This window comes from Rhineura floridana, chromosome 3, assembly GCF_030035675.1.
Source record: "Rhineura floridana isolate rRhiFlo1 chromosome 3, rRhiFlo1.hap2, whole genome shotgun sequence".
Lineage (NCBI taxonomy): Eukaryota > Metazoa > Chordata > Lepidosauria > Squamata > Rhineuridae > Rhineura > Rhineura floridana.
In genome coordinates, this window is record NC_084482.1 from 50,726,519 (window position 1) to 50,741,054 (window position 14,536).

Below are 14,536 nucleotides of genomic sequence, written 5' to 3' on the forward strand. Positions count from 1 at the left end.
TCTAGTGCTGAGTCTAGGCTGCAAAAACAGCAACTGTTACGCATTCTTGAAAAGCGAATATCATTTGCATATTGCAATACTTCTTCACATGAGCTGATTTTTAACCCCCTGCCCTTCAAATGTCTCAAGCGTTCTTATTTGAGCTGTGTAAGTCATCATTTACTCTGTTCAACAGCTAGATGAATGATGATGATACACTTTGTATTATAAATAAATAGCTGTCGGTAGAGATGCTGTAAGAACTACCAGTGTGGTTTGAGATGGCTACGCCCAGGTTTTTCTGTGGTGTTGTTCTGAGGTTTATTCTTTTTCTGTGGCACTATGGTGCCTTGATTAGCTTATCAGCAACAGAAAAGAAAAATTGGGCACAGGTGTTGCTCACAGATACGGATGAGAAATTTTGCTAAATTAGGAAAACTGACTTTGGTCTAAACTGAAGAGAAATAAAGCATTGCTAGAAGCAAGATGATCTTGCGTAGACATCCCGTGCACCAGCTTGGGTGATGTTCCCCAAGGCTATTAGAGAGAAAGAACTGTAGCAGTCACAGGACGACATGAAAGACCACCTCATAGAGCTGCGTATGCTAGCAGAATCATTTCCCCGGTGGCTGTAGAGGTATTGATGTTTGGGCTTGCTAGAGGGGCCACTTCTAGAGTAGCTGCTTTGTCTGCTGGCTTCCCCTTGTATAGAAAGGGATCAGCAGGGGCAGCCCTGTTGTTGGGACTGCCACAGAGTGCTGCCCTGCAACAAGAACTTCTTGATGGTGGTTCCCTGTTTATGGAATGCCCTCCCTTGTGTGGTGCATCTGTCTCCCTCATTATTAAACTCCAGGTGGAATTAACAAACATTCCAGCTCACCCAGGCATTGAGTGGCTGAAATAATGCTGTATTTGGCAGCTTGGAATTACTTGAAATGGAAATGGACTGCCTTCAAGTCAATCCCGACACAATAGGGTTTTCATGGTAAGTGGTATTCAGAGGGGGTTTACTATTGCCTCCCTCTGAGGCTAGTCCTCCCCAGCTGGCTAGGGCAGCCTTTCCCAACCAGTGTGCCTCCAGATGTTGTTGGACCACAACTCCCATCAGCCTCAGCCAGCATTGCCAATCGTCAGGAAAGATGGGAATTGTGGTCCAACAACATCTAGAGGCACACTGGTTGGGAAAGGCTGGGCTAGGGCCTGCTCAGCTTGCCACAGCTGCACAAGCCAGCCCCTTCCTTGTCCGCAACTGCCAGCTAGGGGGCAACTGGGCTCTTTGGGCCTATGCAGCTTGCCCACGGCTGCACAGGTGGCAGGGCACGTAACCCCTGAGCCACTCACTGTGGGGGGATCTTTAGCTGGCCCTTTACACCCAGGAGACACAAATGGGGATTTGAACTCACAGACTCTGGACTCCCAGCCAGGCTGTCCTCCCCACTGTGCTATACCTGCTGCTGAAATTACTTAGCTGTGAGAATATTTAAACGTTTTAAAATATTTGTATTGTTTTGCTGTTTTTATTGTTTGCTGCTCTGGGCTCCTTAGAAGGGCAGGGTAGAAAACAAAACAAATAAAATAAAAATAAATGCAGATGTTCTACATTGTGAATGTTGGAATACATGTGGAAATATCTTCTTTGGCCTATAGATTTGAGAGCATTAGGTATGTCTCCTTTCCTGCTGCAAGAATATAGTGTGACACCAAATGCACACCTTTCGTGAAGCAAACATCTCAGGAGATGAATGTATTTGCTTTGCTGAAAACAAGCCTTAGATACACAGAAGGCAAAATCTTCTTCACCTGAGGTGACATCGGAAGCTTTCCATTACAGTGGTGACTAGGTTGAAACCAGCTGGGAATGGTTTGGTGTAAATGTGCAATTGCTAGTCCTCTTGCCTCTTGGGTAGTACTTGACTGAGTCTGTCTAAAGAGCCCTGCTCTGATTGTGAAAGACAAATGATGGGCACTTTACATGTTAATGCATGGAATTGGGAGGAAATATTGTTTAAAGAATGGTGGCATAAGCAGGTGCTCATCTTACATCTCTCCCTTTCCTTTCCTTTTTTCCTTTCCCAGTCCCTCCTGTTCTTGGCCCTTGTGGGAGTTGTCTTTTTGGGCCTCAACCTGGTCTTCCTTGGCACTTATCTGATCTGCCTGTGCTGCTGCAAGAGGGAGGAGGAGTCGGAGACAAAGAGGCCCAATTCTTGCTGCATTACCTGGACTGCTGTGGTAGCTGGCCTCATCTGCTGGTGAGTTCCTTTGACTAGGCCTAGGGAGTAGAAGGGCAATGTGATTGAGGGGTTGGGTAGGGATGGTGTTTGAAAGCTTTGCTCACAGGCAAGTTGTCACCTGGTCCCATAGCAGCAGTTCTAATTCAAGAACTGTTTCATACGTTTCACTAAACATAAGTACATGCTATCTCCACATTTGTACAAGTGCTCATGTGAAAGAGTGTATGCTCATTGATTTATACAACTCACCGTACATAGATTGTACACTCATTGTAATTGTAATGTGTGAATACACCTTCAGTCTTAACTCATAGCATCAGTGCTAAATTGGGGAGAGGGGAGGTAAATTGGGATCTACTGGTAAGATTTTTGATTTTCAATAGATTGGCAAGGTTTTCTGACTCCCAGTTTTTAACAGCAACAACAAAATGACTCCATAGACCTTCTCTAAATTCTACTGCTAGAAGCTCGGGGTAACCAGGAGTGGATTTTAAGCAGGAAGGACTGTGAATTCAGTTTAGTTCTGGTACTCAAAACAAATTCCTGGGCTCAAGATTCTTATATCCTTTGTGCATGTTTTTCACACCAGGCTTTGTAAAAAACCAAGTACCGTATATTCCGGCGTATAAGACGACTTTTTAACCCTGGAAAATCTTCTCCAAAGTCGGGTGTCGTCTTATTAGGGTTGCCATATTGCCCGGATAGCCGGGTTTTACCCGGATTCTAAGCATGCCACCCAGCGCCTGGCTAGCCCGTTAGGTGGCCCGGATTCTCAGCTTTCATTTAAAAAAAAAATTAAGTTTCTAGGTGGTGCGGTTCTCGAGATATATATAAAAACGTCAGGCACCCCCCCCCCCGGTTAAATCTTTTTTAAACTACTGTATAGCACTTCATAGCTTTAACCCCGCCCGTTCAGGATTTCAGCCAATCAGTGAAGTGTTTGTTTGGTGGCAGTGTCTGCAAAACCTCATTGCGAGGCCAGAAAATGGTGGTTTCCCCTCCTGTTTATCTGAAAATCTCATAAATTGGGTAGGTATATACATTTCAGTTTTTCCCCCTGTTGTGTGTAGGAGTCAGATCCTGGGCAGTGTTTTGAAAACCTTCCCAATAGTTGCTTTTGGGGGTAAAAACAGTGCTAATCCCACATGTCCAGAGTAAATCCTTTTGAATTCAGTAGGAATTACTTTTGAGTAGACATGATTATGAATGTGCTGAAAATCAATGGGACTTTGGAGTGAATGTAAAAAAGAATTGTGTTTGTGTTCTCTTTCTGCCCCCCCCAAGTCCTATTTTAAAGCAAGTAGGCAGGGCTTACTTAGGTATTGCAGTTTTTATTCTGTAGGAAACTAATACTGATTTTTAAAAAACTAATACTGATTTTTCTGCAATGACCAATTGGTTTGACAATAAACTATTATATGGGCTGTATGTATTTATACATCTGCAGTGTGTGCGTGTGTGTATGGAGTCTTTCCAACACCCCTGTGAGGTAGGGTTGGAAACCAAGGCAGCTCACAACAAGAAATAAAGCCATTTAAAATCCAATAACCATAAAAACAAGTATAAACAGTTGCAAAACAGTGTAAAGTGGCATGATTCAGAATTTTGGGTTGTGTGAATGAAGTTGCTTATCACTTGAGGTTGCATTTCTGTCCCTGTTTGAGTAAGCCCCATTGAATATGCTGGGACTTGCTTCTGAATAAATAAATTTAGGATTGCACTATAAATATCTTTACAGTTTGTGTAAATAATAAATATATTTGATAGTTATGCTTATATAAATATTTCTTCATTTATCATATTTTTGGTTTTTGGTTAGGAATCCTGACTGGTTGTGAGATGCTTAGTTTTTTGCCTTATAGGAATCTTGTTGTGGTTGGTATGGTATTACATTTAGGAAAGTGTTACTGCCTTCTGTATTTTTTTTTTCCTATTTGCATTTCACTTATCTTTAACCTCACTCCGTTACAGCCATAGAAGCAACAGCAGCATATGCAAGATAATTAACTCCCATTAGTGATAAGAACAAGAATTTATAATTATTATTTCAATTAAAACAAGAGGCTTATCAATACTTTGAAGAGGACCAGATATTTATTTTCTTTCTGAGCCCAGGACTGGGTCTTTCATGATGCCCGGTGTGTGTGTGGGGGGGGGGGAGCAGGAGAGTAGTCGATAAGACAGACATCCTGGCATTGATAATCGAATTAGCAAGGTATGTGTGGGGTTGTTGTACACTTCCAGGCTCAGTTTCATTTTGAGTATGGAGGTGGAACCTGTGTAGATGTGGTTATCAAAGGGAGAAGAAATTTTGAGTTAAGCAAAGCTCTGCTTTTATAAAACCTAAGAAACATACAGTACTTTGAATGTCTGAGTGCCTGCACCAGTGGAATACTGGAGGAACTTGTAAAACTTGCTGCAACAGTATTTAGAACTGAGCCTGTGGTGTGAAAGACTCCTTTTCCTAACATTTTGGCTTGTTTTTCTCTGATTGTGTATTTTTATTGTTTTTACTATATTTGTAAGCTGTGCTGAGCTCTGTTTTTAACAGCAAAAGGGCAGGATATAAATTCTCTTAATCAATCAATAAATACTCCATAGTGTTGGAAACTAGAGTCTAGGCATTTAATGTTGCTTTTAAAAAAAAATTTCTCACATCTTTCCCCAGTTTTTGGTGGTAATTCCTAGGCACAAAAACAAAACAACTGGACAATCCAAATATTAATATTTATAAGTCTATAAGTGACATTTTTCCTGCTAAGTACCTGCATGTCATAAGCAGGGGTAGTCTTATACGGCGAGTATATCCCAAACTCTATATTTTAACTGGAAAAGTTGGGGGTCGTCTTATACGCCCAGTCGTCTTATACGCCGGAATATACGGTAAATCCTGCAAGCCTAAAGTCAGCCCACCTCTCCTCTTCCCCAGAAGCAGTTTTCTTTGTCAGACAATAGGCTGTCTGGAAGAGTTGGCCTCACTACTACTATTTCAGCTCCTGTAAAGAAAACCCACCTGATTTTCACACTGTTTGGACAAAATGCCTTTGACCACAAGTCTGAGAGTATGAAGGCTGTCTCTAAGGAAGCAATCCCAAACTGTCATGGCCTTTGTGGTTTGCACATGCTGATGAGAAAGTTTGCCAAAGGCGCTAGATAGAGACTCCTGGGCTCATAACTGTAAATCTTTCCCTTTAATTACTTTCTTTTTTAGAAGAGTTGGATGGTAAGGGAGAAGATGATTCATAACAGAGTTCAGGCTGAAGCTGCATATTGTGGTCAACACCAAAAGCAGCATCTCTGCAGTTAACCCACAGTTAATATTTTAGAAAGTCAAAATGTGTGACAATGTCACTGAGTTGTGGATTTCTCCACTCCTGCTTCACTTAATTGGTGGCTGTTAGCACACATTGCGTCCAAGGAGCTCAAGGTGGTGGAAGTGATTCTCTTCTTCATTTCATCCTCACAACAACTTTGTGAGTAGGTTAGGCTGGGAGATGTACTGGCACATGACCAATGAGTTTCAGTCACAGCTGAGCTGGGATTTGCACCCTGGTCTCCCAGGCCCTAGTCTGACACTCTATGACACTCTAACCACTATGCCATACTAGCTGTGTCGTGACGTTGGGGATGGAGGAGAATTTTATTAGCTCCGCATTTTTAAGCCAACCAATCTAATAAGCATCTCTTGGCCCAATACACGGATCAGACATAGAAATAAAATACATATTTTCATATAGATCCTAAAAAACAATGTACCGATTAATGCAGAAACAGGACAGCACAGACTTATGAATGAACACATTGGAAAAATTGATATGGACAGGAAGTAGACTGATCTATCCATCCCTATGTTATATCAGTATGATACCACTTTGTGTTTTGCCTTACTAAACATGCAATGAGGGAAGGAAAACCTTGCCAATTTTATTAGCTATACTTCCCTTTGGATTTTTGGGGACTATTTTTATTTTTGCTTTGTTTTGGTGGGGATACTGTTTAGAGAAGTGACCTGTGCAAACTACAGGCAGGAGAGCATGGTCCAGTGCATAGTGTTAATCATCTGGGTTTAGCTACCAGCTCATGAGTGTACACTCTTGGTGGCATTGGGTGAATTAACTCACACTATCTCTCAGTGGTCTCTAGGAGACTCTTTCCTATTTTATAAAATGAGGAACAACAGCGGGTAACCTAATGGTGTCTGCGTGTGAGACTTCACAAGGTTCTTGGTTATTTCTCCTGATACAGACAGCTAGATAGGTACATGGCAACTACTAAAACTGCAGATTGCTTTCTGGTAACTTCAGAATCAATGGCCATGTTCGCATGTAACTATAAGCCAAGAACCTTGGCTCAATAAACCGTCCTATACACAAGCCGAATACTGGTGCATGCAGCCCAATTGATCCCTCCCACTTTGCTCCACTGCTGGTACAGGCAGGTAAATAAACCAGCTTAGCATGGCATCAAACCCAGGATCATGGTTTGCTTTTTTCTAACAAGCCAGGATTGCTAGTCAGGCTTAAACCAGGGTTTGTTGTTGACGTTCCCAGCTTGTTACCCGCCATAATAAACCACAATCCCAGGTGCAGACAGCACACTTAGCTGTTTTGTTTACCCACTCATGCCAGGGAAGAGTGAAGAAGGGGCAGTTGGGTTGTATGCATGTAGTATGGTTTATTGAGCCAAGGTCCTTGGTTTACATTTGCTATGTGAATGCAGCGAGCAAGTGTCCACAAGCTTCCTCTGGATTGGAAACAGCCACTGAGAACCACTTTACACAAATTCCATATTAGAAAGCTGCCTATAGACCATAATGTGTGTCAAAAGCCTGTGTTTTGCCTCATGTTTGCATGACCAACTGATACTCAGTTTGTTCCATTGCTTTAATCTCACAATTAAAGAGGTAAACCGCCCAGAGAGTTTCAGCTATGGGGCAGTATATAAATGTAATAAACAAACAAACAAACAAACAGTCCACAAGGGAAAAGAGGACAGTTCTGTTGCAGTTTCACTGATTGTTTTGCTAACTGACACATGATTTTTGCAACTTCCTGCTGCTGAGCCAAAGACATCCAACACACATAGTTCCCTACCCCCTCCAGTATGGAGGTTACAAATCATGGGCTGCTCTTTGAGGGCCCTTGCCAGTCTTGCTCAGAGCAGCAAGCCTGGTGTATCTATTTGTGGATGCCCCTGGATTCCACAGCCTCAGTTTAATACTGTTTCCTCAAGATGGCTTCTTTGCTTCAGTATTCATTCCTTTTGTGGCTAATGCCAAGAGAAGGAGGGAGATTGGGGTGTGGAGGAGTCCTTTAGCTTTTAAACCCATCCCTGAGCAGATGGCACAGATGGCTGTCAGGACTCATGTGGGGCTTGAGGTTAATTGTATAAGGAGTCTGTGAATCAATTAAAGGAGGATAGCAGGGTTGGGAGCCCCTGGAAAGGAAAAGCCCCGTGTCCTTGTCTCCTCCCTTCTCTCCATCACCCCCACCCTCCGGGATCAGGAATACTTTTCATCTACAGGCTTCCGGAATCCTGTTTAGGGTGCTGATTAATCTCTCTGTAGGGTGAACTAGTCCAGAGGTAGATATTGCATGTGGTAAGCATCCTAAGGTATAACAACTGATCATAAGTCCAGAACTCCCCCCACCCCAGAGGTGCTGTTGACAAATTTATTTATTTATTATTAAATTTATATGCCACCCTTCCTCCCAAAAGGAGCCCAGGGCAGCAAACAACAAGTGATAAAACACTAAAAGCCTCTTTAAAACAAAACATCTTTTAAAAATCTTAAAAGTAAAATATCTTAAATATATTTTAAAAAGCATTTCACTACAGATGCAGTCTGGGATAAAAGCATCTACTTAAAAGGCTTGTTGAAATGCTGTTAACTCATGGCTAGGGTAAAAGAGACCTAAGATCCATCTGCTCCAGGGGTGGGCAGCCTGTGGTCCTTCAGACATCATTGGACTAAAGCTACCATCTTTAGTGGCCATTGGCTATGCTAACTGGGACTGATGGGAGTTGGAGTCTATCAAGATCTGGAGGGCCACAGTTCTCCATTCTGGACCTAGCCTACCCCTGAACCCAGGCAGAACATTCCAAACAATCAAAAAAAATTCCTAATAGTTAAATGTGTGCAATTTTATTTATTTATGTATTATTTTATTTATATCCTGCCCTTCCTCCCAGCAGGAGCCCAGGGCGGCAAACAAAAGCACTAAAAACACTTTAAAACATCATAAAAACAGACTTTAAGATAATTAAAACAAAACATCTTTAAGAACATTTTTAAAAGCTTTCAAGACATCTTTTTTAAAAAGTTTAAAAACATATTGTTAAAAAAAGGCGGTTTAAAAACATATTAAAAAGCAATTCCAACACAGCCGCAGACTGGGATAAGGTCTCAACTTAAAAGGCTTGTTAAAAGAGGAAGGTCTTCAATAGGCGCCAAAAAGATAACACAGATGGCGCCTGTCTAATATTTAAGGGGAGGGAATTCCACAGGGTAGGTGCCGCCACACTAAAGGTCCATTTCCTATGTTGTGTGGAACAGACCTCCTGATAAAATGGTATCTGCAAGAGGCCCTCACCTGCAGAGCTCAGTGATCAACTGGGTATATAAGGGATAAGACGGTTTTTCAGGTATACTGGTCCCAAGCTGTATAGGACTTTGTACACCAAACATAGAACCTTGAACTTGGCCCGGTAGCAAATGGGCAGCCAGGGCAATTCTTTCAGCAGCGGGGTGACATGTTGGCAATACCTTGCCCCAGTGAGCAGTCTCGCTGCCACATTTTGCACCAGCTGCAGCTTCTGAACCAACCTCAAGGCCAGCCCAACATAGAGCGTATTACAGTAATCGAGCCTAGAGGTTACCAGTGCGTGGACAACAGTGGTCACACTATCCTGGTCCAGAAATGGCTGCAGCTGTTTTACCAGCCAAAGTTGGTAAAAGGCACTCCTAGCCACTGAGATCACCTGGGTCTCTAGCGACAAAGATGGATCCAGGAGCACCCCCAGACTACGGACCTGCTCTTTCAGAGGGAGTATGACCCCATCCAAAGCAGGCAACTGACCAACTGTCCAAACTCAGGAACCACCAACCCACAGCGCCTCTGTCTTGCTAGGATTCAGAGTCAGTTTATTGGCCCTCATCCAGCCCACCACTGAGTCCAGGCACCAGTCCAGGGCTTGCACGGCCTTTCCTGATTCAGATGTTCCAGAGAAATAGAGCTTTGTATCTTCAGCGTACTGCTGACACCTTGCCCCAAATCACCTGATGACCATCCCCAAGGGCTTCATATAGCTGTTGAACATCTTGGGGGACAAGATGGTGGCCTGCGGCACCCCACAGCACAACTGCCAAGGGGCTGAAAGAAAATCACCCAGTGCTATTTTCTGAAAACTACCTTGGAGATGGGATCAGAGCTACTGTAAAACAGTTCCTCCAATCTCACCAAGTCAGCCTAGAAGGATACCATGGTCAATGGTATCAAAAGCCACTGAGAGGTCAAGTAAGAATGACAGGGTTGCACTCCCCCTATCCTTTTCCCGATAAAGGTCATCCATCAGGGCAACCAAGACCGATTCAGTCCCATACCAGGCCTGAACCCAGACTGGGATGGGTCAAGATAATCTGTTTCATCCAAGAGTATTTGCAATTGCTACGCCACAACCCTCTCAATCATCTTCCCTAAGAAGGGGGTATATGTGACCGATCGGTAATTGTTGCAGACCAATGTGTCCAGGGTGGGCTTTTTCAGGAGTGATCAGATCACCGCCGCTTTCAGACTTCATATAAGACCTCATCCCAGAAATCTTTCAGACCTCATATAAGACCTCATCCCAGAAATCAGATGATTGGTAGTGCTGCTGCAAGAAGAAGTTCCTGGAGGCAATTGCACTTCAGTAGTGTTGCATACAAGGACAAGGGATCCTTTTACTCTAATACAGTGAGGTGAGCCATGTCAGCATCACTTGTGACATGTGCACAGATACACACAGCAGTTGCCAGATAATTTGGCTTGGGGGAAAAATTGTTATGCATCTTGGTAGAATAATCTGTTCAAACCCTATTACATGTGCAAACAAAATCCATTCCCTGGAGAGGGGGAAACTGCTTTGCCACTGAGATATCTTGCTTTCAGCAGGGACTATCTTCTATACTAGCAGAAGTGCTTCCACTGCGCAGGGTGGGAAGGAGATGGCAAGGGAGGCAATGCATAAGTGGCACATGCCCATATCCATGCACACCCTCGATTGGACATTCAGAGCCTCTTGCCAGAAACAGCCTCTTGGCAATACTACTCCCTTTTCCATGCCAAATGAAGAAAAATGTTACATTGCTTCCTTTGTCTTGAAAATAGGTTTAAATATGTGGCATTGGATAGGGCTGTGTGTGTGGAGCTCCTGGCGAGCAAGTCTCATGTTTTCTCAGCAGCCTGTGAATTGGTGTTCATGTGCCTTCCTTACTTGCCACTAATGAGACGCTCATCATATGATGCCAAAGGCAATTTAGCCTGCCTAAAGGATACAGCAAGAGCTGATGACTAGGAGGGACTAAACAAATTCCAGCTAGAAACAAGATATTTTCCCCACCCACCCAAAAAACTGCCAAAAAACTACTTGGACAGGCTTTTTTAGTAAGCAAATGAGGTAATGAAAAGCCATCAAGGTAGGATCGACTGGTAACATACAGAAGGTCGTCTTACTCTCTGCTCCCCCAATTTAGAGCTGGTGCATGCACCTCCCTTACTAATAGAGGCCACATTTTGTTGTATGCCTGTGCTGACTGCTCCCTGCCCGTGGTAAACAGGCTGAAAATGGAAATGGACTGGCTTCAAGTTGATTCTGGCTTATGGCGACCCTATGAACAGGGTTTTCATTGTAAACGGTATTCAGAGGGGGTTTACCATTGCCTTTCTCTGAGGCTGAGAGGCAGTGACTGGCCCAAGGTCACCCAGTGAGCTTCTTGGCTGTGTGGGGATTTGAATCCTGGTCTCCCAGGTCGTAGTCCAACACTCTAACCACTACACCACACTGGCTCTCGGTAAACAGGCTATCTGACTAGTATTAACCACCTGCAGAAACTGAACTCTTGCCCACAATTGCATACCACTCCTTGGTAAAGTGGAATGCAGAATTTCATGATGAGAGAGTCTGGTGATGTATTATATGATCAAATGCCATGAACATAAAGGAGAAATGTGTTTACCACAACTACAGCACTTTGAATACTTGTCCTCATTTAATTTCCTATGGTTAATTTTTTCATCAGTGTGGATTGTGTCCGGAGCTACAGCTGTGTTGTGAGGACCATTCATTTTGCACACCAGTGTGTTTTGAATCTTCCGCCTTCTGTGGAGTTGCCATTTTGTAAATCACTCATGATGGATCCGAACAGTTGGATAAGGAAGTTCATATGCAAATTGGGGAATTCTTTGAACTGCAATCATGGGCATATAGGAGAAAACAAAGCCTCTTTCTCAATCTTTTACACACGCTATAATCTGCCCTCTGCTTAAGACACGAGGGTCATCCTAGGTAACAGATCTGCACTAAATTCACTTTGCCTCTTACGCAAGGTAGAGTGATCAAATAAGCTGAAGCTGCCGGAGGCCTTCACAGTCGAGTTATTCCTGGCTTTAGGATAGTGGTGTGGTGTGGGGATGCCCATCTTTAGGCTTTGATCTGTCTTCCACCTTGTCAGAGGTAGAAATATTAAAAGCAGGCATATTATTTCAGCATCTGACCAGCCATAGCTGCAAATATAGAGGAAATAACATCCTCACATCTGCTTGATACATTTTTTATCCCCCATTTACATGTTTGCTGGGAGGATATGAAATCAATAAAAACAATTTAAAAAAAAAGTTTGCTGGGAGGATTTCGTGGCAATTTTTTGGCTGTCCCATTTACTGCATATGCCCTTCTCAATCAGCCCATTCAATTCCAGGTTCCAGGGACTTCCAAGAGCTTTAGTGCCTAATTGTTTGAGGGTAATCCAAGTCACCAAATGTGGGGGAAGGACTTTTTGTTATTATTATTCTGTTAGCTGAATAGTAGTATCTGTACCTGGGAGTAAACATGCTGATTAAACCGGCATGCTCTTCCCATGACTTGCCTTCTTCTTTAACCCAAACACGTGATTTCCAGAGCTTTAGGGCTTGTTGAAACTCTGGCTGTATTGTCTCCAATGCAATAAGATAAATGCATAAGCTGTGGTTGAGTGAGAGGAGGGGTAGGCAGAGTAAAAAATATCTAAGTGCTTTTTAGATCCCCAGGGTGCTTTGATCGCAAGCGCAACAATATAGAGCAACTGTATACAAACTGCTGGACATCTGGGTTCTTTGAATCTTCAATGTGTAGCAAAAGCATCGATCAGAATGAAGCTCCCCACATGTTACATTACACCTAGCGCACTTCTACCTTCTGCTTGCCATATGCTGTAAAATGGATGATTTAGGGAAATCTATGGGGATTGAAAATCCTGAATTTCAGGTTCATTCCTGCTCTTCAGACCTATTACTTTAGATCAGTCAAGCTTGCCTTTCCAGGCTGGAGCTCCTTCCTTTATAGACTTTCTTTTTAGGTTCCTTTCACCCTGTATTCTCTCCCACCATCACATACAAAAAAAATTTACTAATTCCACTGTGAATCCATAAAACCTATGGAGGCACAGGGAAGGTTTGTGGACATTGATTCCTCTTCTGCCAGCTGAGCTATAGGTTTCCTCAAACAGCCATCTAGCTCCAGCCACACTCGGGGCTCTCACATTACAACTTCTGCATGACAAAGTACCAACAGCTTCTAAGGCAAGTGTCCTTAGAAAAAACTAGTTTTGCAGAGGGCACAGGTAATTGCCAATTTTTACTGACATTTTCCTGGTGTTTACTAGAAACATGGGAAAAACGAAAGGATTGATGTACTAAAGAAAAGGGTGGCTGCTTAGGCAATGCTTTGTCCTTGGTTACCAGTACCCTTGTACCAAATCAGCATGCCTCTGACACATTGTGTTGGATAAGAAGGGTTCACATATATAAATCACGGCTTTTCCCTTTACATTACATGGAAAGGCATCTTAAGAGTTGTGGTGCATAGCTCAATGAAAATGGAAAATGGAATGTTGAACTATGGAAATTTTTGCCATAAAATTTAGTAAAGGCTACCAACTTGAATAGTTTAAAAACTGTATTAGACAGATTCTTGGAGGTTAAGGTTATCAGCGTCTACAACTCATGACTGCTATATTAGCTCCAGTATCTGAGACATCATACCTCTGAATACCAATTGCTGGGAAACGTGAGTGGGGAGAGTGCTATTGCAGTCATATTCTGCTTGTGGGATTCATAGGCATGCAGCTTCCCATAGGCATCTGCTTGGCCACTGTGAGAACAGAATGCTGGACTAGATAGGTCTTCTTCTCTGATCTTCTTGTGTTCTTACATGAGTGGTAAAGGTAAACAGAAGTGACTGTTTTATTGCATTACAATTTACAAGCGTACACCCTTTATATCTGATGGAGGTGCGAGTGCATCTCTCTTTTCCTGACTTAGGATCGGCACCCATGCACCAACCACCAGGTAAGTAGAAGCAGAAATGGCAAAGGAAAAGTGAATGGGAAGGCAAATTATATGGGGGGAGGGAGTTTGCAAAACGCAGCAGAAGTAAAGAGACCAGAACCCCCGAGGGCTTCTGGTAAGCATTTGCAAGTGGAGTTCTAAAGTGATATCTGAGAGAATGCTACACTGCCCAGTAGTTTGCATTTTTAGACATGTCAGAAGCGTTCTCAGTGATATATCATTTAAACACACACACAAAACTCAAATCAAAATGTATTCAGGCTGGCATTGAGTTATTTTTGTATCTGCACAACCCTGAGTTTTATCCAATTGCAATCTGAAGTGCAACTAAAGCTGAATTGTAATTCACAGCAATGTGACATGTATGAGTAGAAATATTAAAATAGGAACTGTTAATGCCTCCCCAGCTGGGAGAACCTAGCTTTTTATTCTGGTTTCAAACTGCCCTGGTAAGTACCATACCAATCCTAACCACTGGAACAGCTCCCATGTGTTGGCAGCTCTGCTTAGAGGACCATGTGGATATGGGCCATAGGGAGTTTCCACCCCAGCGCTGCACATTCCTTTCCACAATAATATTAGTGCACATGATGTACTCATGCTGTGGCATCTCCATAGAAGCATTATCAACACCCTTTCAAGTGGGAGCCATAGTTTCAGAGCTAGTGTTCAATGTTCAGTGAGCAGAAGAAGAGGAGAGAAACATAGCCATTGCTGAGCATTGTAGTTATTTAGAGTTAG

At 43.0% G+C, this 14,536-nt stretch overlaps 1 protein-coding gene across 5 annotated transcripts in view; it reads left to right on the forward strand.

The window, feature by feature from the left end:
- TTYH2 (tweety family member 2) overlaps positions 1-14,536 on the forward strand; it is a 90,307-nt gene that overhangs the window by 29,103 nt on the left and 46,668 nt on the right. For all 5 annotated transcript variants that reach the window (XM_061615705.1, XM_061615706.1, XM_061615709.1 and 2 more), the window contains exon 2: positions 2,056-2,228. In XM_061615705.1, coding sequence (XP_061471689.1) covers positions 2,056-2,228 — 173 coding nt within the window. The remainder of the gene's footprint in view (positions 1-2,055; positions 2,229-14,536) is intronic.